At 44.0% G+C, this 24,821-nt stretch overlaps 1 protein-coding gene across 3 annotated transcripts in view; it reads right to left on the bottom strand.

Annotated features, from left to right (window-relative positions):
- The window catches only part of IGSF11 (immunoglobulin superfamily member 11), a 138,962-nt gene that overhangs the window by 106,675 nt on the left and 7,466 nt on the right, over positions 1–24,821 (bottom strand). For 2 of the 3 annotated variants that reach the window (XM_085070693.1, XM_085070709.1), the window contains one exon: positions 22,921–23,068. In XM_085070693.1, coding sequence (XP_084926819.1) covers positions 22,921–22,942 — 22 coding nt within the window. In that variant the 5' untranslated portion in view covers positions 22,943–23,068. Of the gene's footprint in view, positions 1–10,188; positions 10,367–22,920; positions 23,069–24,821 lie in introns of all 3 variants that reach the window. The other variant, XM_085070700.1, reaches the window with a different exon arrangement.

The following is a 24,821-nucleotide window of genomic DNA, read 5'->3' as shown; positions in this document are numbered from 1 at the left end:
AATATGACAGCCCTTCAAAGATACACCCAATTAACTATGTCTGTACCTTTTCAATAAAACTAATTCAAACAAAACCCGAGATTTATTTTGCTGAACACCTGGGTATACAAAACAGAGGTCACTAAACTGAAGAACAAATAGTGATATCTCTGTCAACTCATCCACCACAGATTATTTTTCTACAGGCCACCCAACTGGTTATGTGGGAATACTGTCCTAAGTGTAAATGTTTGTGGTTTTGAAAGCCTTCATAGTGGAACAAGCAGGAGCATCAGCACTGGGAGAGGTGGGTATTTACTGGCTTACTCTCATGTGCCTTCACTGCCCAGCATCAGGTGCAGTTCAATGCAGGTGCTGTGAACCCAATGTCCTGCCAACATGGGCTTTTGGTCAAGCCCTGTCCATGTGTTGCTCAGGATAACCTGGTCCATGTCACAGCCATGGCCTATGCCTGCATGTCAGCCACATAGTGAGACTTCAGAAATATCTGAGGGAAACCAGCCCTGAAACAACAAGCAAATTTCCGCACTCCTTCGGTGCCAGATGGCAGGAGCGGATGTGTCCATGGAAACCCGGGTGGATTAGGCGTACTTTCAAACTTCTCAGCACTGAAGTAGGCCACTGCACTGTTTCTTTCTCCAAGACCACTTTGACCCACACGTCAAGAGCCATCTCTCTCTGCTGTGCCCATTTCATGGAAAGGGAGCCACACAGCCAAACTCCAGGAGCTGGGCTGAGACACTGCTTCCTCCAGACCTTTCTACCCTTATGAGCACACTGCTCTGTCTGGTTTCTTCATCATGGGCATGTAGTACCTGTGACATGCTGATTTTCCTTAGTGCACTGCAAGGTGCTCCTTTCCACAGTAGTGTGGGGAATAAATAAATTTCAATGCACCCCACGCATGCAATTTCTGACTATCCTGGAGCATCCCAATGCACTTTGAGACAATCCACAATCTTGTCAACTCTGAATATTTTTACATCTCCTGAGTTTTCCTTGGCTGTTCCCACAGGAAAAGCAAACCTCCTCAGCTACAAAATCCTCTTCTCTCCCCTCTTCCCCTGCCCAAAGCCCCTCAGTGATCTGATGTCTACAAAACCAAAGCTTTTTATTCAACATTTCAAAATCCTTCATCTCTCACTCACTCCCCCAAATCCTGCCCATGCAGACATGTTTGAAACAAATTGGTCCCCAAGGCTCTGACTAAATCTTTTCTTTGGACACGCTGTTCTTGCTGTGGTTAACAACTGTCCCTTGTACCCTGTCAGACACACGCTGCCACCCCTGTTAGGAAACGGGGGATGCTGCATCCGCATAAAAGTATTTCATAATGCTGCCATTTACATAACAACTTCCTAAATTGTACATCGACAGATTTCCCCAAATCATTACAGTAGGTGAATTAAATCTTCCACTAAACACCAGCAAATGGTGGTAATGACAACTCTTCTAAGTAGCACACCCCATAAAGCTCAGAAAATGGAAATCAATCACTCTTCCTTTTTTTTTTCCCCAGAACTGCTGAAAGAATTTATTACACACAGCTGTGACAGAAAATAAATAGATGACAAAATTGAGAAGAAATACACTAAAGTTAGGACCCATGTGGATGAATTCCTGCAGTTGCAACACAAAATGGATCTTTGAGAATCTTGTTTAGTAGCAGTGTTGCTGTGGCTGTGATGGTCTAAAGATATGTGAGGTGCAATAACTTCTATGGAGAAGCAATAACTTTTACTAGACCAGCTGATGTAGCTGAAAATACCAACATGCTTTTGGGCACATTGACCTGAAGAAGAGCTTCCATGCTTGAAAACTAATCTGTTTTTCTCCTTATTACATCTGCTAGTCTAATAAAAGACGTTGCAGTTTTCTGCATTTCCTAACTCGTTGATGTTCATTGGCAACTAGTAACCACACATAATGTTTTTCAGCCCCTTACTTGTTTTTTTCCAATGAGGACTAAAAATGGATAAGGAATCCAGGAAAACATGAGGAAAAACCTTGTGCCAGTGGACATATGGCTACTTTTCCTTATCTTGGTAACACTGATGATGCAGGTATTGATAGAGGCGTCAATAACTTGCAAAACCAACTCTTAATACAGTAAGTTACCCACAAAGGCCAGAGATATCCCAGGTAATGGTGAAAACCTTGGGGATATACAGAACAGTCAGGAAAGAACAGGACAGAAAGTTCTACATGCAGCAAAGCCCACAGAGCAACATAGGTATCTGTCTCTAACACATCCATGGCTGTTTCCAGTTCTGGATGGTTGCTTGGCTCAGGGACCACAGTACTGCCTATGTTACTCTGCAGCTGAGCAAAGCATCTCTGTTGGGCTGACGGAGGAGAGAGCTCAGATCTTTGGTATCCACAGTGCACTGTACCCATGGATGAGATAAGTGACCTGTGCAGTGATGAGGGAATACATGTTACTGGCCTAAAGGTCAATCCGGGCAAGGTTTCCCACCTAAAAAGTATGGTGGCACTTATAACCACCACACTGAAGTAGCTGTTACATACACCTCACCCCACTTGCCAGTGTTTTCATGGGACAAGTGCTCAGCATGTTGGGAGTTTGACTTCATCCTTTGGCACAGGGAGCCAACAACATCCCAAGGATGACACCTACAAAATGTCGGCAGCCATGTGGCAGCAAATGAAGTCTTCTGTTTAGAAGCAACACAAGAATGAAGTAATATCAGAACAAAACTAAGCTTGCACTTTAACATGAGCTGCTGGCTAGAATTTCTAATTGCCCATGCTCCACTTCAGAGTCAAACCTCTCCTTGTTGCAGCATTTGCCATGCTGCTGGGAAGCTGCCCAGAGCCCATGCCAGCTGATCTCCCTTTCATCTGTCCTGCAAGAAGTCTAAACCGTCCTCTAAATCACTGCTGACAGGAATGCAAGTTCCCAATCTATTGACAGCATTGCTTGCTGTTGCTTAGTGTTAGCCATGGGCCACACAGCATTTATGAGAGTATATGGTACCTGAAGAGTTAATAGTGTCTTGGATGTGCACAAATTTAGCTCTGCTGAACATACTGCTTTGGCACAATATGACATGGATGCCTACACAATGCACGGGGTACATAATTCACATTTTCCTGGGCCAGAAATTATTTGTTTCACAGCAAAAAGACAGAGAGCAGAACTGTCTTCTCCTAGAGACCCCACTGTGCTCCCTACATAATGAAACAGTCATCAGGTGAGTCCATCAGAGCCAAGATTTAAACCAGAGGAAGAAGTCATCAGAGATGACGTAAGGACAACAGGAAGGATTAAACTCTGCCCTCACCAGACTTGAGAGGATGTCCTGGAATCAACAACCACTGTTGAAGAGGAGAAAAATAGCTCCACATATAACCTACAGCAGATCTGCACTTCCCACCACTGTCAAACAATGACAAAAGGTGAATTTTCAAGATGTGTTCACCAATGCTCCTTCTAATACCCATTTAGGGATTTTACCTCCAGGGTCAACATTATTAACTAACATGGGTCAGAGTACAGCCTCTCTCTCCATTTTGCATGAGAGCTTTTAAGTAAGTTGGCAAGTAGGATTCTTAAGCACCTTTTTGATGCTCACACAAGCAGCCCAGATGCTGTAGTCCCAAGTAAAGACAAATGCCAGAAGGTTTTGTTGCTGAATCTACTCCCAAACAATTTCTGCTTCCCTTTATGTATATAGCCGGGCATTTTCTCCTCCCTCCATTGCATAAAATGGTCATTATAACTGGCAACTACAGCAACAACACTAAAAAGTCTACAGGTTCATAGAAGGTAGTGTCCTCTCAGTCCAAATCTCATTTTCTCCTGGACAACACAGGAATGCAGCTACAGTCCAACTACTTGCCTTTAATTGTGAATGCAGGACTTCAGTCTCCAGAGCAGAGTTGTCAGCCTTCCACCTTCCCTCATGCCTGCCTTCATTTAGTGGTGCTTAAAAAATGTATGCTTAAAAAGCAAAGTTGAGTTGTTTAAGTGCAAAGGAAAGCCTTTTAATTAGAACTCACATCAGAAGAGGTGGGGGAAAATGAAGGAAAAGCGTAAAGTGATTTAACATTTCCAAGTTAATTTCCCGGACCTTTTCCCTGCTCCCTCCACCTCTTTTATTTTAGGGTTTTTTTCCCTGAGTCTACCAAGACAACAGCCCCTTTTGGGCCAGCTGGAGAAGAGTGCTGTCTGTAAAGCACTGCAATGGGACTGCCAGTTCGTTTCACCCTGGTGGCACTGATTTATACCAGTGCCTGGTCAAGGATTAAGCCCTTCATCAAATTTTAACAGCCCTTGTCCCTTTAACAGTCTGATTTTAGGCAGGAACCCTTCTTAGACCCTGGATGTCTCTATGGTAACACAACAAGATCGTTTTGTTCTAGCTCACAGCATTGTGTGCATATTGAAAAGCACAGTTAAGATATTTTGAAGTGGAGAGTCCAGATCACCCAATTCTGAAGGCCTGCAAGAAAAAATGATTATGCAAATTAAACTCCTAAAGGTGAATGGCAATGAATGCTTTCAACAAAGATAGTTACAGGATGAGAAATGAGAGCAGTGGTCTCAGCAAGGTGCCTTGCTCAGCAGTACAAAACACACTACACCAGTTGCCTTTCTTTTTGCTTATTTTAGTAAAATGGTCTGGGACAGAACAGGTCACACCAACAAAAGCATTTCTGGGTTTTGTAGCTGCTGCTGCAGTACAGCCAAGACTGCATACCTGCTGCATGCAGAAATCAAGTCTCCAGGAATCGTAACAGGGTCCCTGTCACATTAAGAGAAAGGAAATAAAGATGCATCACTGAGTTCAGGACTGGACTAGAAGAGGCAGTAACTTAAAAGTCTGCTTAATTCCTTCCTTAAAGGAAAATTTCCCCTAGTGCCAATTGACTTGTGGTTGGCAGCAGTCTGTGGTATCTCTCACTTGCTGGCTTCTCCAGAAAACATCACAAGGGGAGCTTGGTCTTATGGAATACTGCAAGTTGGAAAAGCAGGAGAATGCCTCATGATAGAGGCCTAAGTAAGTTACTACTTCTTTCATCAATTGTTTCTTTTTCACTTTTTCATGGCTATCACTCACCTGCTCACAAGGCCAAGTGCCAGGTGCTGCACTTTGGCCACAACAACCCCATGGAGTACTACAGGCCTGGGGCAGAGTGGCTGGAAAGCTGCCCAGCAGAAAAGACCTGGAGGTGCTGGCTGACAGCAGCTGGACATGAGCCAGCTGTGCCCAGGTGGCCAAGAAGGCCAATGGCATCCTGGCCTGTATCAGCAATAGTGGCCAGCAGGACCAGGGCAGTGGTTGCCCCCTGTACTCGGCACTGGTGAGGCCACACCTCAAGTTCTGTGTCCAGTTCTGCGCCCCTCACTACAAGAAAGACACTGAGGGCTAGAGCGAGTCCAGAGAAGGGCAACGGAGCTGGGGAAGGGTCTGGAGAATGAGTCCTATGAGGAGTGGCTGAGGGAGCTGGGGTTGTTTAGCCTGGAGAAAAGTTGGCCCAGGGGCAACTTTATCACTCTCCACAACCACCTGCAAGGAGGCTGTAGCCAGGTGGAGGTTGGCCTCTTCTCCCAGGCAACCAGTGACAAGAGAAGACACAGCCTTAAGCTGCACCAGGGAAGGTTCAGGTTGGACATCAGAAAGATGTCCCTTTCACAGAAGGTGTCGTCAAGAATTGGACTGGGCTACCCAGGAAAGTGGTGGAGTCACCAAGCCAGAGGTTTCTAGAATGCCCAGAGGTATTCTAGAAACAATTGCATGTGGCACTTTGTGCCATGCTTTAGTAGACAAGGCTGTTTAGTTCAAGGTTGGACTCAATGATCTTGGAGGTCTTGTCCAACCCAAATGATTCTGTGATTCTGCTGAGTGCCACAGTTGCACTCAAACCCTTGCTTACAGACAACAACGAAACAAGTATTACATGCAAACCTAGGAAATTACTGTTAGTGCAATTGAAATCATAGTGGTCTAGTTAAGAAGTATTATTTACCTAGACATAATTATTAGAGGCAAAAGAAATAAAGACTATTATCTGGAAAAAATCTGAATAATAATACAGTTGGAATCAGTTTCCACGCTTCCTGGCAAACATCCCATCCTTCTCTTTTCAGGAATAAATCATAATGCTGATACATTCTTCCTCCTCCATCTAAGATCCTTATGGAGCAGGGTTTATACATTTTTTAGCAACATTTTACATTTCACTCCTCTTTCTTTGGCCTGTAAGTTCGCACTGCATCCAGATTCACTATGCATGGAGAATTTTTACATATATTGGATTTTGTTCATGTTTTTCTTTTTTTTTGCTTGTTTTGTCCAGGCCTTGTGTCCACATTTCTTTATCTAATTACTAGGGAGTTGTTTGTAGAGCTGATGTCTACATTGGTGTCCTGCACCTCTTCTGTCATCACCCCATGCGTCTCCTCTGCACTGCATCCTCTGTCCCTTCTTTCAAGGCCTCTGTTATCACAGAAGCATGCCTGCATTTCCCTCTACTGTATCAACAGGAGCAGCAGGGAGCACCTGACCTCATCTGAATTTGTCTTTTTGAAAACAGGGGCTCCCAAAAAGATACAGAGTAGCAGCAGTTGTGTGTTGGTCAGCCAGAGAGAGAATATTCTGCTGGGGAAACACACAGTACTTCAAACCCAGCTAGAGGACTACAGAGGATCAGACTTCTAGGAAACCAATTGGAGTTTTCAGTGGGGTAGCACAGACTTAACTCAATTTAGATAAATTAAGCCCTTAATAAAAAATTCACTTTTTTCTTCATCTGCCTGTTCTTCAAAGGCATGTGGACCAACCTATGGGGGGCTTCATTACCACTGGGCCCTTGGGTGCAACTAGAATATGAATATAAAATAATTCTGAGGAGTCCTAGTTACTGCCCCCAGTGTTGTTCACTTTGCCTAGACACATCTGAAAGTGAGCACAGACCTGAAAGAAATTTTTCAATGGAATTTTTACCAAATCTGTTTTTTCCCTCACATTGCATGTTTTTGTCAAGAGATTCCAATTGAGCTTCTATATTTGAGTTTCTTATATATATAAAAAGCTTGAGATGTTTTTTTCTTAAAGCTTTGAATTTAAAGAGCTGTCTATGAGGCAACTATGTCTAGCAAAAGTAATCAAAAAACCCAAATACCCCTCACTTCAAGATAATAATTAGCAAATTAACAGTTTCAGCAGGTTCAACATTTAATTCAGACTAGGTTGCTTGGAGCTCTGACCAGTCAATTCTTCAAAACCTACAAGGACACAATCTCCAAAATTTCTCTGAGATTTTCCACTAATTACCCTCAGTAAAAAGGGTCTACCTCCATTTTCTTGATGACTTCGCATATATGTGCAAGTGCCTGCTCCCCTATCCCCTCTCTCCTCCAGGCTGAAGAAGCCCAGCTTGCTGAGCCTCTCCTTGTTTTCACGTGGTTATGAATCAAAGCCCCTACATCCCCGCACCAGTACTTGGGCTCAATCCGATTTAATCAGCAGAGGATGAGCAGCAAGCTCATTCTGACAACAGGGCAAGCTAACAAAAGCAAGTGTTCTCAGAGGAGTGTCTGCACAAACATAGTTTAACAACTTGAAGTGCAGGTAGGAAAAGTCCAAAAGACTTCTCTGGACATACCACCGTTTGAAAGGTGATGCAGGCACTATTGAATTTGGGACTGGGCTTACACTTGTGTGTAAGGTTATATTTACTAGTGTGTAAAGTTACATTTGAGCACCTCACATGGCCTCCTGATCCCCTCTCTAGTGGTTCAAAGGAGCTTTTTTTTCTGAAGTTATCCTCCCCTATCCAATCAACTCCCAGTTTAAGACGGCACAGATTTCTTCTGAGTATAGAAATATCAGCTCTGGTTACCACGGATACTATTTTCTATAATGATTTCCAGGAGGTGTCGTCTCCAAGGATGAATCCCTCTCCAAAAAGAGAAAAAAGCAGCTGGCTTTCTCTAGGAAATCAAACAGCTACAAACCAGATTTTTCTGAGGCATCTCATAAAATGGATCTTGATGTTATGAAGAGACAAGAGCGCAGTCATTATCCATACTTGGATCCCAGAGCAACTCAGAAAAACTATACTGTTGATTCTTCCCTCTTTAGCCCCATTTTCATTACTGACATGTTGCTAGTAAGGCAATCAGAGGACTGCACAATAATGTATTCTTGTTGTTGGACTGAAAGTTTAAAAGCTTCCCCATTTGATTAAGTAAATGCAGCAAGTAACGTGCAATCAAGGGCCAAAATATTCCTTGGCCTGCATCCCAATAAATGAATCCTCAAGGAGCTGGCATCTCACTTCCACACAAATATAGCTCTCTGCTCATTACCAATCCAGTCTGAAATACTGGGGAAGGCTACAGGAAAACAGACACCTGGCAGAGATGCTAAGTTAGTTTCCTGCATATTGATTTATGCAGTGATACTTCCGAAATCACTAACAAGGGAAGCACAAGCTCTGCAGTGAGCTGCAGCCCCAAGGTGTGACAGAGGTGCACAGCAGAGATCCTAGAACAGCCTTGCAAACCTTACAGGTAGGACATCAAGGTCTTCAGTGCCACGACAGCAGCAGGGGGCTTTGACTGACATCCATTTCACTGTCATTGGCAGGGGTTCTCCTCTGCAGTGTAAAGGGGCAGGAGTCCAGTTTGATCCTGCTTTCCCCAGGCTGTTTGATGTTGAGGGATGGGCCCACAGCAAGGACAGCCAATGTCCTTACAGGAACCTGAAGCTCCAGCCTAGCTGGCTTTCCCCATTACTGTGGTCATGTCTACAATGAGCCACATTAACCTGTTCCTGCCTGGGAAAGACCTCTTCCTTTACAGGCAAATTCCTTTTCTCTTCTATAATTCTGTCTTACAGTTTCAGCTCACCAGAAGGCAGGAGCCCACACATCCCTTATGAGCAAAACTCCGGTGACCCTGGTACCCAAATCCCATATCATCTACAGCAACACTGGACATCTGCTTTTGCAATGCTTGTCCTGCCCTCTCAGCTTATTTCTCCTTGGAATCAAATTTGGCCTCTGTGAAGGAATGGCTGCATAGAGAGAAACTGGGACATTTATGGAAATAGTCAAGTAGTCATTAAGCATGAAAGCTTCAATAGTCAATATTTCACTAGTGAGCAGGATTGTCTCCCAAAATAGTTGACATTATTCAGGTGTGCTCTTTCTCTTTCACATTTTACCTTTATTTCTGTACTTCTGTTTGTGTGCAGCACCAAGCACACTATGGCTGGCATTCAGATTTGGTATTCCTAGGCTCTACAGTTGTAGAAATAAAGAATGTGATATGCCTAATTGAAGGTGTGATCCAGGGTATAAATTATACAGTCCTGTCAAAACTAAATTAATCATGTAACTTTCACCAGCTCAGCTGTACTCTACCCATTAATTCATCTTCACCAAGATGTATTCTAGTGTTACAAATAACTCATTGGTTTCAAAGGCATTTCTCCCCAAACTATCTCCACTCAGGACAGACAAGATTCAGATTCAGCCTTGGGCAAGTGATGCTTTTCTAGGCATAAAAACCCTGTACAACAAAAACCCTCTCATCTTTAATGCCTGGTGGTTGTGAAGGGATAGAAATAAGAGCCTCATGCTATTAGGGAAGGGCAATTCCCTGCTGCACAAAGGGGACACATGTCCTGAAAAGACTCAAGATTTTAATGCAATGACTTTTTATGCATAGAAATGAATTTGTGTAATTTTTAAATGATTGCACAGCTAATTCCCGTTGAATTCTACACTGTTGGATTCATTGAAATGGAGGCAACTTTGTTCACAGTAGTAGTATTGTTGTAGTTGTGAACTCTTTAGGCTGTAGCTGAGACAACGTTTCTAGGGAAAGGAATTAATTTTTATTAGATCAGCTAAGAGATGAAAAAATGTATCAGATAATCTTTTGCAAAGCCTTCAAGATTTAAAAATTTAAAAAAAGAAAAGAAAGAAAGCATCTCTGGATCTGAACAGTAGAGAGTCAAGGGGAAGAGAATTCTTCCAAAAACATTTTAAATTCACTACATTATTCCAGGTTGGGTTTTTTTCCCCAGAAGTTGGCATGCAGTGGGCTAAAAAGTTATCAGGGCATCTTCAGGATGAGCCACATAAACAAGTTGTACTTCAGGACACATAAGAAACAACCCCCTTGTCAACTAATTCCAAAAAAAAGCTTACCTGGCATGCAACTTGCTCCCATCCACACATCACACCATAGCAAAGACTTTCCAGCTGACAGCTGGCACCTGCAGATCACTCTTAGCCAAGAGGACAAACAGTTACATTCAAAGAAAACCTTTGCTGCTGGAGTTTTGTTACTTTCTTTAGTTGGTTGGCTTTTCTCCCCTAGCTGTTTCTTTAAAAAAAAAAAAAGATAAAAATTAATGCAACAAGTGAAAAAACAAGTATTATGGACTGAAGAAGCTGAAACAAAAGCTAAAGCAGCAGAATGCCACAGCTTCAATTGGCAGCAAGCCGGGATTGGCAGCCCTAACTTCCACAGCAGTTGGAAAGTACATAACATGCACAATTTAATGTTTCTCCAAAAGATAAATGCTCAGCACTCCCTAATCTTTGGAAGAAGCAAAATGGGCTGCTTCTTAGGGTTAGTAATGATAGTAGGAGCAACACTAGTTACAGAAATAATGTGCCATCAGGAGGGAAAGGCAAGAGGGGTTAACTTGGGAAGATCATTTAAGTGTGGTCGCTGACAACGTGAACCAAAAGTTTTTTGGTCTCTTCCAAACATAAGATATTAGCAGACCCTGCTAACTTTGCATCCCTTGGGCTCTATAGGCATCTTAGGACCACAAAGAGGGAAAGAAAATCTCTCATTCAGCATCATCAAGAGGCCCACTGGAGACAGACAAAGGTAGAGGCAAAAATCACCTCCCTCAGTGCTCTAGATGTCACAAAACTTTTCAGACTGACTGGGATGGTGCTGCCTCAGCTTGGGGCTTCGATGGGTCTGCACAGGCTGGCTCAGCTCAGTCACCAGTGAGTGTCAAATAGGCATAGTGAAACAAGGCAGAGCAAAGTCCTTAGCAGCACATCTAGAGAGAAGGCACTCACCCACCCTTTACAGGAGCAGATAGTGTAGTAAAGCTTATCTGGGATGGAAGAACATCAAAACCCCACCACAAGAGTCAAGCCTTTTTTTTTTTAATTTATTTTTACTGCTTTTTAAGCAGACCAGCTCTCACCACAGGATGACCCAACACAGTGTCACAGTTGGCCCTGTTTATATAACAACCATCAGCAGGACTGCAAAGGAAAACTTTGAGGCCCTGCGACTTGCCTCTATTAACAGCATTTCCTCATTTAGCTCTCACAAGTTTCCTAGCAACATCCTTCCATGCACATTAACACATTCATTAGATTTTGCACAAGCACCTGTAGAACGGTCAGAGGTAAAAAACTTTGCTTTCATGTTGACTCAGAGGGGAAATCAATTTGCTCCAAGAAGCAAACCCTTTCAGAGCAGCAAAGGCTACCAACACACTTATGACATGATTGTGAAACCATGCAGCTCTCAGTGAAGGAAGAAGCCACTGCATTCAATTTCATTATTGGTATTTTCCATGTAGGAAAGCAGCGGGTAATCCTCTCCCTGCAGCTTTCAAAGAAGGCAAATGTCAATACACAGCATAATGCTCTGAATAACACAGAAAGAAGTCTGAGGAGCCCAGCAGACAGACACTGGACAAAGAGTCAAAATGTGCAATAATTCACTGCTACACAACCTGTGTCAAACCCTCCATGTGTCTAATATCTGCCTGTTCAGGCACATGAATGCTATCTTTCTTTCTCACTGCCTGAGATAGTGGTTTTCTTGCCCTTACCAGTTAGTCAACTGATTGACCTTACCCAGCACTCTCAGTGAGTCCATCACAGAGGAAGGACTTGTCCCAGTCTGCCAGGTGGGTTCAAACATTGCAGTTCATGCACACCAGGGAGATGGGGATTCACCAAGTGCCCAGAGCAAAATCCCAGTAATTATCAGGAATGAGAAAACCATCCTTGTTATATCCCACTTGCAGCAGTGACACAGGGAAAAATAATGCCCTAGGCAGGGGCAGGACAGAAACCATGCCAAGTTCCTCATACCATTAATGTATACCAGCACCTCCCAGGAGCAGCAGCAGCATTTACTTACCACATTTGCCATGTGAGTAACACAGAGCTGCATGACTGACTTGGACTGAAATGACTTGGAAGCTCCTAGACAAAAAAAGGAGCATTTGGGACACTGCTAAAGGTGATCTGGAGGGCTTGGAGGTCACAATACTCCCAGTCGTCCTCACCCTGCACTCCTATTTCCCTTCTGTGCAGCAGTAAGTTGAACTGCAATTTTTCACTTGTCTGGAAAGTGACTTGGAGCCTGCTTTGAAGCCCAAGTGTACCCCGCATCTTGCCCCGATGAAGCTGCATGCAGTGGAGATACGCATGGCGTGAGAAAATTGCCTAGAGCTGAAATGCATACCTTGGGGAGAGTGCTTTGCTTTTGAGGCAAACAAAGCCTTTTCTTGCCTGTTGCCTAAAACAGGGTCATGAGAAGCATCCTGATTTCCTGCTGCCTTTCAAATGGGGTCCTCAGCCCTGGTAAAACTTAAAGCCAGTGTGCAGAGCTCCTTCAGACTTGGAGGGAAGCTGGTGCCTCTCAGGGCCTTACCCCTCAGCAGGGAAGTGGCAGGGAGCTGGAGCAAAGCCACTGCTGGGAAGCATGCATCTCTCTGATTAATGCTCTCAGGCTGCCTGTTGACAAAAGAAGCAAGAGGATTTGTAACGCCTAAGCTTATCATCATCACGCTCTGAGAAAATCCTTCTCCAAGAAGCAGTGTAAATAAGTAAAGTTTTACAAGTTAGTGGACTCTCTTAATTGAGTAGCCCTTGTAAATTAATAACATTGAAGCAAATGTGCAAAGACTTTGCTGACTTTCTAAAAGATGTCTAATAAGGTCCAGGTTTACTAAAGTGCCCAAAGGAGCAGGTCCCCAAACCTTTTTGTAATTTGTTGAGACACTAATGATACTTAACTTCTAATGATTTATTCAAGACCATGAGTACAAGGACTGCAGAACCATCAGTAAGTCTTCCCTCCAGACCCAGCCAGGTGCCAGTCCTTCCATTCCTACCACCTGCAGTCCTACAGGAAAGGGTGAGGGGCTCTCTCCTTCCTTCAAGTGAGTCCAGTGAAAATCATCCTTGGAGCACCTTTCAGAATCAAAGTGAAAAGCCCCAGGGTATCTTTGTGTACCACTGTTCCTGCCTGAGAGCTTCATATCGCACATCCTTCCATCCTGAGCAAACGTGTTTAATAGGTTAATCCCAGTAGCTAAAACATGAAAAAATACTTTGTTTCCATTTCTCTTGCACTTTTTGCTCTGCTTTTTCCCACTCCAGACATTAACAGCTTGGTTTCCCTGAGAAGAAGCTGTGGTTGGGTGAATAATGCAGAGAGAATACACTTTTTTATTTCTTTGAATGAACTTTGTCTTTCTTTGTTCATGGACACTGACAGCAGTTCTTGCTACTGCATTGACTGTTTGAATCTATTAGGTCACCCACACTGTATTTATTTTGACTTTAATGGCTGTGAATATTCACATGTCTTCAGTCACATTGCTCAGACTTTGCCTACCCATAAAATTGTGCTGGTGTAATATGCATTTAGTTGAAGCCCCTCCTGACTTTGCTTGCACTCTACAGGATTAAGAAAAGCTTATGATGATCCAAGTTAAGTCTGTAAGGAAATTATGAATTAAAAAGCAGATGTAAAACACTTTTATACTAACATGAGAGAGCTCAGGGAGAGGATTGTGATGCTTTAACTAACCCAGGGTAAGGCTGTGAGGGAGAAAGGCCTCAGGCAATGAAGAGGTGCCTTCCCTCAGGTACAGCCATGTCAGTGGAAGAGCAGATGTAACTCAACATCCTCTGCCTGCTTCTGCAGGGATGGAGGGATGGAGCCTACACAGCACTGCTGGGAGACCAGTCCACAAGAACCTTCCAAATCCACGCCAGGATTTCAACACCTTAGTTGAAGCCTTCAAAATTATTGATGTGAGCTAAGCTTGAGGATTTTCACAATTTGGAAGAGGGAGGGAAACTTGAGTAGATTCCCCAGCACATTGTGCAGGGCTGGCAACTTCCAACAGGGCAGCAGTGCCGGTAAATTGGGACAGCCGTCTTTTCAGAAGCATGGGGCCCTTGTGTGCTTGTGTTAAAACAACCTAAACTGGCTGTCCCTTTCTAAGTTGTGGGCAGTTTTGGTCAGTGAAATACACCTGATTTGCGCAAAAAAACACCAGAGCAGCCCTCCAGGATGCACCTCTCTCAGCACGAGACAACCTCAACTCAGGCAGTGGCCTGATATATACAGACAGGCCTGAGCAGAGGTGCATTCCCACCTCATTAGCATGATCAGCACCGTGCAAACACACAGCTCCCTCCACACAGAGCTACGAGGCTGCTCCCCATGCTCACAGCTCCTCAAGCTCTCCCAACAAGGAAACAGATGCTAGGACCCAAGGAGCAGTGATGCCTACTGGGGTCAAGTCTCCTCTAAATTCACTGGAAGCTCACCACCCAGAGGGCAGGCAGACCTGCTGTTGTTACCACAGACAGCAAGCATTTTGTTCAGCCTGGTGATACACATTCTAGCAATCTCTAGGACTCTAGACTAGGACCTCTTGAAGACAGTATAGTGAAGGGAAAATGAATGGATGTGGGGTCAGGGAGTGATATATGAGCCATGCTTCTCATAGCACCCAAATTCCATTCCCTTTGCCCTCTTACACCTTGGATATGTGCAGTAAGCTTCAGATCAAATGCAAAATGAGAGAGAAGGGCTTGTTTCCACAAACCCCAGATCATCCACAGCATAACAGAACACCCTTCTTTGCTCTGACTACAAGAGAGAGAGAGAATAAACAATGCTGTGACCTTTTGAGGAGCATGGAGTAGTATGAGGATGAGGGACAAAATGCACAAGATCAAGGCACTGTACTGTCAGGGGTCAGCTTTGACACACAGCAACCACAATGCACCAATGGCTACAGATCAGAGGGGCTGTCTCTGGCCAAAAATAGCCCAGCTTTCTTCTGCACAAATAGGTATAGTGGGCAAGAGAACATGACTGTCTTGCTGTCTCCTGGCCTGGGTAACCCTGTGCCTAGACCAATTCCTGAGCTTGGAACTTGCTGGTGCAGTGCAAAGAGCACGACAGTGCAGAGAAGCTACTGCCATCACAGCTACAAAAATGTCTGCTGCAGGCAGGCCTTTGTCCCTTAAGGAGTGGCATGGCCCTCACAACACCATCCTTCTTTTTCCTCCTCTCTGTTCTCCTCTCTGAGTCCCTGGTCTCTTCTCTGCTTCTTGGTGCAGCACAGTTCATGATCTGCTCCCCAGAGGAGTCCCAGAGGATCATTCCTGCACTGAGCTCAGCGCAGAAATCAGGAGTGAGATCTCCAACACTGCAACAATATGTCAATCTGTGTGTTAAAAACAGAAGACAGATATTCCTTTTACACTACTAGAAGCCGAACTTACTTCTGAGTTTCTCGAGATAGAGAGACCATGACATGGTAAGGTCTTGTTCTTAATCTTTAAATATGTGTAACATGTCCTTGGCAAGTAAGCCCCTGTCTGGTAGAACAAAGAGATTTTTTTTGCCAATCATCAAGCAGAGGTGAAATTTCACTTGCATGCATCCCCAAGACAGCACAAAAAATCTCCCTAACTTTGGTCAATATTTAAGTGTCAAAGCCAGTTCCCTACAAGTGCAATTCTATTCCAGGCTCGTGGCATCTGCAGATTTACAAGCTGATATGCCACAGGAGAGCACAGAGGAGATGTTCATATAGGGGGAAATATGCACCTACAATGCATCCACATTGTGCAGCTGCATTGTGTATTATTAGACTAGCTTCTCATTTTATTAAATCAGATCACTGAAGAAAGGAAAGACCTCAGATGTGATGGTCTAATGAAACATCAAAATATGAAGGTTGCTGGCTTTAAGGAATAAAAAAGCATGAAAGCTGCTGATAAATCCCACAAAATTGATTGGTATATGAAAACATCCAAGTAAATAGACATAAAGGTGAAGGAAATGGTGAGAAACAGCTGCTAAAGGTGCTCATAGATAGAATAAAAGCTAAAGAATCAACTCAGTACTGCTTCTCTCCTCCCCAAGGGGCTCAACAAAGCCCCAGAGCTCCTCACAGCTTTATACTTCAGGTAACCAGGACCCTAGGCCAAGCCAAATCTCAGGGCTGTCCTAGCTCTCACAAAAGCCCAGCCATGCTGTTTGCTGCTGGTTACATCTCCTGCTTGGCTTGTTTGGGGAGCAGGTCCTTGCTGTCCTTTTGGTGGATCTCAGCGTCAGGGGACTGTGGCAAGAGCAAGTGACACAGGTCAGCCTCTTCTGCTCACAGCCATCCAGTCCCCCACAGCCCCTGCCAGGAAAGCAAATCAGCCTTCTCCAGGAAAGTGAGGCACCACGCTTCCCCAGTTTTCATCCTACCAGCTGGTCTAATTTCTCTTGACATTTCTTCCGTAACAGCAACTGCAATGTGTCAGGATTAATTAAGCCAAGCAGTGGGCAAGTCTCAAAGGAGAACACACATCTGCCATGACCTGCCCCCACCTAAAAGCCAAGGAGCCTTTCCCGCCATGGGGAAGCAAGGGAAAAGGGAGAAGGAAGCAGAAATGGTGAGATATGGTCCAGTGTAAGAAGCACAGTGAGCAGCCTTGAACTGCCAGGGTTCAGATGAACACCAGCACAGCTACAGCACTCCAGCTCAGAGCAAGCACCTTGTGCCTTGTTATTTAGTCATTCAGATAGATCCCAGCAGATTTTGCAAGGTGTGCATCAGAGGTCTGGCAGGCAATTAAGGCTACTTCTCCCCAAACCTGAACATGGGACAGAGTTTGTTGGAAGATTGCCAGTGAGAGGGTCAGAGATGAGTGTGTGTCTGTGGTCTGGAGACAGGGCTGACCCTCCATTCACAGCCCCAGTGGTGGCCTAGCAGTGAGGAGCACAGCTATGCTTCCCAGTTTCAGCCTGGGAAGGAAAGTAGATCCACGACATAACTAACAACCAACCCACCTGGTAATGAAAACACGAGACATTAAGTGCACAGCAGCTGCTTTTTGTGAAGTCAACTCTCCCTTCCTAGCTGTGGCCAGGAGAGGGGGTTTGCACTAAAGCATGTGCAGCAGTAAAGGATGCTCCTACCTCCGGATAGGTGCAATGGCCAAGCAGTGGCACAATATTCAGCCATCTCCCTGGGGCCCCTTTTCCAGCTGGAAGGTGAAACATGGATCAGCCCTTCAGCTTAGTGGGTCTCAGTGGCAGCCATCTTGGTCACTAACAAGAAAAGATGACAGTTGCAAATGCTGTGATGTTCTCACTGACTCTTCACCTTTCACGCTTACAGTAGTCAGATGAGAAGGCATAGGAAGTCTCTTCTGAGCCTTCAATATTAATTCACACAAGCTGAGCTCTGTCACTTTCATCAAGTGGCAGGTGGCTCAGTAATAAGAGACATTCCCACAATTATCATAATGTTTTAAAGCAGGAAAGGTATATTTTAGTTATAAAAAGAAGCTGTCTCGGTAACTGGCACTACATGTAAAATGGAGATGTCATAACATCCTGTACAGACATAATTATCTAAATACTAGTGTTGGTTGATTATCAAAAATCCTGATCCATGAATCAGCCTTCTGCTCAACTCACTCTACGTGATGATGTTGTATATCAGTGTCTGGATAACTGCGGAAATACTGAGCTGAATGTCTTCTAATTTTAGCAAAGATTTGCATTTGTCCAAAATACTTAAATGACAGTATATTTATTATCATGTGCTTAAAATTAATCTTTTCATCAGAGACCACCGAGAGAGATTGCTGCATAACCAAGGAGGCCAACTACACACAGAACAACAAAGAATGCACTGCAAAACCCGTAACTTATTAGTTAAAATCGTTTGTTAATAACTTCTGAGAAAATCTACTGGGAGAAAAACAGGACTGAGACACAATTCATGCACAGAAAAAAAGAGTGTTATATAAGCACTGCACCATTGAGCCCACTTTACTAGGTAGTAATGCCAGAACAACAATCTCTAAGCTGTGTTGTACAGATGTTACAATGCAGGGTGTTAAATGGTTTGACCTTATTTGATACACTCTGCATTCTTCAAGTGCTAAGACAAAGTCTCAGATGAGATACTCAGCCATATTTCTGCTCCTTTTCTATCAAAACAAGCATAGCTATTTGGCAGAAGATACACCAGTCAAGCCAGGTTGGGTACAGAAAAGGACAGGGTTTTTTCTATACATGCTGTTCTTACAAACATTCAGAGTTGTGGATTCTCTCTCTGACACACTCTTGATGTATATTGGCCTATATATTATGAATACAGATATTATAAGGGTGTATACAACCAATTCCAGTAAATCTTTTGTGCTCAGACATCTCTAGATATACCTGGATTGCAAAATTCAAGCCTGGCTCCAAATCTAAGTCCTTCCTTGCCCCACCACTGATGAAGAGCTCCATGTCTGTCAGGGTTCATAATGAAGAGGCACTATATCTCCAGAGACATGGCATACAATTCTCAAGGTCACTGTTTGTCCTTAGGCATACTCCATCTGCATCCACACCCCACAGCTTATTGCACTTTAAGCCTGTCCACATGGTAAGTGGTTTTCTAATACCAGCCATAATTTTGCACCCAGTTGGCATGTGGAAGGCTATATTAAGCCCAGACGATTAATGCTGTCTTTGCTGAGAAGCAAGAAAATAGTCTCTGTGCTATTATACTTTGTCAGCTTTCCCAAACACTTCAGGCAACTAATTCTGAGGACTTTTTGACTGAATTGACATAAAATACATCCTTCCCCTCTTGTTGCTTTTTAAATGCTTTAGGTTAATTTTATACCGCAGTCTCAGAGGTCATTGGCAAGAGCATGTTCTGCCACCCACCAGGCACTTGAGGAAATTTATGAAGACAGTCAGGTCCCATTTCTTCTGGTCATCCTTGGTGGGTTTACATGTCAGCATAATGGGTATGAACATCAAATTGCTGTTTGTCATGAGAAGCCCCCTGGGTCCATCCATGGGGAGCTGTTTTGGAATAAAATAGTGGTTATTGTCTTCAATAGACACAGGAAGAAAATGTGGTCATCAGTCGATGTGAAACTGGAGAGAGGCCACCTGGAAAGGACTAAGAAAACCTTAGGAAATCCATCAGTGCAAAGTCAGGAGAGTAAGTCATTTATAAGATAGACAGGATGGGCAAAAAGTTTCTGAGAAAGACATTTATATATATGTTTATACATTTTTGACTGCTGGGATTGAAAATTTTGGGAACTTACTCTTCAGAAGACATTCCAGCTCAGGACTCAGTTTCCAAATACTTTCTACATCTTTACTGTGTGAAATAAGGTGGAAGGACTGGTCTTAAGCAGTAAATTAGTATTATTCCCAGGGAATTGGAGATTATGCTTTGGCAATCACCTTTTCCAGGTGCTTGCTATAGCTGTTGACTGGCACGGTGCACATCAAGGTAAAGTTTGCAGCTCAGGAGTGAGAAGAACTGTGTGTATTCACAGCCAGTGTGAGATGTGGCTGTCTGGACACGCAGACATGTGAATTGTGAGCTACCTACACGTGAATTGTGAACTTGGGGCCAAATGTCTGCTTACAGTCAACAGAAAAACAGTCAAGGCAGGCTGCAGACTCTGGAGAGCCATTCAACCCATCAGCTGTGTCTACTGTGTCTAACAAGAGCAGCACAACTCTCCAATCTGCACCACTTGCACTGACTGGATCTCTGCTGACTGCAGTGTCAGAGCTTTCCAAGTACCTGCACTTAAGCAATGCAGTTGGAGGTAAATCTTGCTGTAGGTAAGAAGTTTGGCAAAGCCACTCACTGCCAGATTCTAAGGTGAAACTTGCTTCAGTCACTGCATATCCAGTTGGCCTTGCCTTATTCTGTTTTTCTCATAGCTTGCACTACCATTAGGTATCTGCCTTCAAAGTGTCAATTGCAAACACAATGCGCCCTGATATCAAATATGTAGGTTATTCTTTTGCAGACTCAGATTGCTTTATAACATTGTAATCAGTGAGACTTTAATTTCTCTGACTCACGTCATCCAGGTAATGGGGCTTCAGCAATTTTTAACAAAAAGCAGTCTGAGGGCAATCAATCAGACCATTGATTTCTATGCACAAAATGAGATGTTGCTCAACTGCAACATTTTGACGTCCACTAACCAGGAGATGCAGTGGTATGGAAGTGAGAACTGAATGTTTAAATTCCTCACTGTAGATAAATTGTCTCAGCAGCATTTCCCCTGGCCACAGAGTTTCCATCTCTTAACTAATAAGCACTTTCTGTATGGACACTGTATTTTGCTGGCAGCCTTCCCACAAGATTTGTGAATAGGTAGTTCCAACGGTGCAAGCTCCTCACTTGGAACTGAGAGGGTGTTAATGAAAGCTGCTTTCAAATCAGTTCAATCCCTCTTGGATCAAATGACACTTGGTAGACAGAAGACCTTCTGTTGCATCAGACGGAACAAAGTTATCTGTTTTAATGTGGTTTACGATGTCAGCGCAGTCATGTGCAGAACACAACCAACAAAACCACTGCTGTCGTGCACCACCGTTCCAACAAGAATACTAGAATCTGTGTTCCTTGGCACGTGACCTTCAAAAAGGCCAGTGAATAGGGTTTTTAAATCTCATCTCTCTGCATCTGCTCCTCAGTTGTTGTTGCTTGTTATGGAGAGATCTAGCAGCATACTTTCTACAGCATCCAAATGACTAAATTTTCCAGTACTGGACAATGTAATCTCTGATAAAGCTGAGTTGTCATGCAGAAAACAAGAAAAGAGCAGTAAAGATATCATTCTCTTGCTAGCCAAGATATCCTAACGTCAGAAGTGATCGTGTACTCAGTCTTTCTCATTCTGGACACATTTTGAACTGGCAAAGAAGTCCAGGACCTCATCTCCACTCTTGTTGGATTGCAGGGCCAATGTCTCAGCTCAAGAGCTTAATGACGGGAGCTCCTGGGGGATCAGGTATTTCATGCCTAAAGACCAGTCTCATAAATAACACAATAGAAACTTCAATAAGATAGATTGCATCTTTTTCTTCAGGCAGAAAATCACACACAGTTCCATGATTTATACAAATGCAGAGTAGCCATTTGCCTTGTAAGACAGATGAACATTACGGAGATCTTTTCTCACGTGTTGTTGGAAAGCTGAAATGCAATCTACTACACAATCAATAGTAAGGCTTTGGCAAAGAAGGAGGAAAAGTCTGTCCTCCACATCCTGACTGGAGAGGGAAATATACTGACAAGGTGGATAATGACAATGAAACACTGGAATATTTGCTTAGTTTGGGGGTATGGAGCCTCCACCACTTAGATGCTTTGGGAAGGGGTTTTACAGTTGTCAGGAAGGACACTGGTGAAACTGTTGCTGTCTTTTGAAGGAGAATTGACAACATAACTTCTCAAAATCCATGAAGGCTACAGTTCAGTATAAGCTATAGTATCTGGTCAGGATCAAGGCCCCACAGGCAGGCATTATTAAGCCAGGTTGACGCATTAGTATGAGATCCTCAGCCCACACTGCACTGAGTTCTGCATTGCAAAACATCTGCTGAAGACAACAGGAATTCAGATATGCAGAAAAGCAGGACTGCTCCTTGATATTCAGATAGCAAGAAGCTCCTAGGGTTTGGGAAGAAAAGAGCATTCTGCCTCATGCAAAGACATTGCAAAGCCCTTCACTTGAGTTACTTTATGCAAAATATATCTGCTCATTTGTGCTGGAGCAGCTAAATTAAGTGCACTACTTTCTATAAATCCTTCCTGTTGTCAGTGGGTTGCCTTTTACTTATGGCCATTGTCCCTTTTGTTGCTACCAAGGAAAGAAACATAGCAGAGAGCTTTTGTTTAATGAGCCATCACATTTAAACATCATTTGTCTCAGTTGTTTTCCTTTTCTCATCTACCTTTGCTCATTAAACTCCACCCCGCTTGGCTGTTAACAGCATAATCATGGGGAGCAATAGCATCACGAGATTCCTTGTACCAGTGTGATGCTGCTACCCCTGCTGCTTTCCCCCTATTCACCAGCTCTGATGGGGCTGTGCTTGCCTAGCATTACAGCCAGGGTAGCAGCAGCTTCGGAGCCAGCTTACTCTGAAGGCTGAACAGCTGGAACTGTACTTCCCCATATGGAACAAGGTTTTGGATGGATTTTCTTGGTGCTGCCTGTGACGTTCACCTTGTCCTTTTGCACGTCTGTTGCAGCCAGTTGCCAGTCCCTTGCCTCTGCAGAGGGCGTGGGGCAAGGGAATGGGCTGTCAGTCTGCTCTGTACAGATGGCACATCAGCTGTGACAACATTCACTGGGGACAGGGGACAAAAAAAAAATTAGGTAGAGGAGTGACATTTGTGCCCCTCTGCAGAGGTGCTGCAAGAGATTCTCCAGCATAAGGGTTCTCCTGTGCTTCCTTCCCTATCCTGGAACTTCAGCAATCCTAAGCCAGGCAACCTAAGCCAAGCAAGCAGGGGAAGCAGCAGCGTCACTAGCAGGGCAAGGCTTTGGAATAAGGGAGCTGCTTGCTCCAGTCATTCTATGATTGCAGAGATCTTAACCAGAGCTAGAGTAAGTAAAGACAAATGTCATTTCCACAGTTCTAATCTTCATGTGCATGCTCAAATATGAGCCAAAAAAATTACCCTCACATCCCTGAACCTCTTGCTTAATCAGTTTTGGGGAGGAAGGGTATACACATTAACTCTTACCATGACTCATTTTTTGCATGAAGAACTATAATGAAACTCAGATTCAGTGTCTGTTATTTACCTCTGTGGCTTATGCTGCTCATCTCTTCTCAGCCATCCAGCACACAGATATTCAGATCCGGAAGGATGGCACTTGGTATGTGTGAGGGCAGTGCTAGGACCAGGAAGCTGCAGCAGTGCCCTGGAGTACCTGTTGCTTGTCATGTTACCTGTGTGAAGAAACACGTGATGAGTTCAGCCTGCAGCTCATGGCAGCCAAGTCCAGGTGCCAGTGGTGGAAGGTGCCAGCTGTGGAGCTGTCACCCTTCTGGCTCATGGGCAAACAGCTGAGTCTGGAATAGCCATGAGTGGGACAGTGACCCCACAGCGCTAACAGGGGCCTTGTTAACCCTATCAGGAAAGCAGGTCCTCAAAGGAATTGGCCATGTCCTTCCATCTGCACCACCATTAGCTGGCTCTGTTACATTTCTTGCCTATATCAGGCAGATTGAGGGCTTGTGTGGGATCTCATTAGAGGATAAATCAAAGACCCTAAGTTCAATAAAACTGGGAAGACTGGACACGAGGAATGCATTTCTGAGAACACACTGGAGGGTCAAATCCCTGTAGAGATGGTCAAGTTTGAAGTTTCTTCTCAGAAGGAAGGACTTTTCCCCAGACCATTAGGAATACTCAGTAGAGACTGTAGCCTCCCACCAGTGTGAAGGTTAATATCAACCTCAAAGTCCACTTGCCAGTTCTCCAGTTGCTCAACCTTCCTGTGAGCTGAAGGCAGCCAGGTCAGAAAATACCCACACATTTGGATGTGCATATTCTCATTCTTTACCAAGCCACCATGTGCAAGCAACTCTGCCTTGACCCATGGGTAACCCTGAGCCCCTTTGCTCAGGCTGAATTAAGCATTATAACTACCAGGTTCACAAGAAAAAGTATTCCTATGGCAGAATGAGGAACTAAGAGGCAGCACTTTTCTAATGAGTGGCAAGTGTGCTTCTTTGTCAGCACCCAAACCACCCCACATATACATGCACACATGGTGCTGAGCCCATCTTTCTCAATCAGACAGGCTGTGGCTACTTTGCGCCAACAGCTCAGCCTCAGCAAGTCAGCAGAACATCTGCTTCTCCAAGGCTTAACCCAGAGAGCACTGTGAGTGGGGCTCAACCTCTTCCATAGCACAACACCACTCCAGTCTTGTAGGGGCAGAAGAGTTGCTACTCCTCCATACTCACTAGATGTTCCTGATCTTCATCTCTCCTTTTTTCACCCACCCAGACTGGAAAAGACTCTTCCAGCCTTGTTAATTATTCTGTGTACCTTTCCCTCTCAGGAAAAAATGGCACTTTCATAACATCATATCCAACACTGGCACAGCACAGCTAATTCCTCTTTTATGAAGGGCTTGATCCAGAGCCAGTCAAGTCCCTCTTGGTCCTCTTTGATTCTTGTCATCCAGACCCACCTTATTCTTTCCAAGCTAAGCTCTTTATTCAGCAATACCTTCTAGATTTTGTCAGTGCAGGGAAATTTTACCAGTGTTAACTAGGTTATGAGATCAAAAACTACGTAGTTTTACTGGTGAATATATGGATAGAAACTCCTTTGCCCCTTTGTTTTAGTGATGTTTTGGAAGAGGCTTAAATTAAACCAAAAAGTCATTTATTCTAAAAGAATGCCTGCAGGGGACATAAACCAATAGTGCCTTAATTATGCCTGTATGCTCATTTTGATTGCTTTAATGTTTCTAATTACAGTGTTAACACTTCTCCCATTTGACAAGCAGGGAAGACAATTTGGCTCAACCAAGGAAGCTGGAACATGGGTTATGGGAGATGTACATCACCTTCCAGAATGGCTGGCTCCTGCCAGCTTGGAAAGAAAGGATGCTCTCATTGGCATTCTGTTATTTCAGCCTGTTCTTCCGCTGGGGCACTGATGGGGCAGAATTTTCAATGACAATCC

Source organism: Lichenostomus cassidix, chromosome 1, assembly GCF_008360975.1.
Source record: "Lichenostomus cassidix isolate B80296 chromosome 1, HeHo_3.0, whole genome shotgun sequence".
Lineage (NCBI taxonomy): Eukaryota > Metazoa > Chordata > Aves > Passeriformes > Meliphagidae > Lichenostomus > Lichenostomus cassidix.
This window is presented reverse-complemented; position numbering and strand designations above follow the sequence as displayed.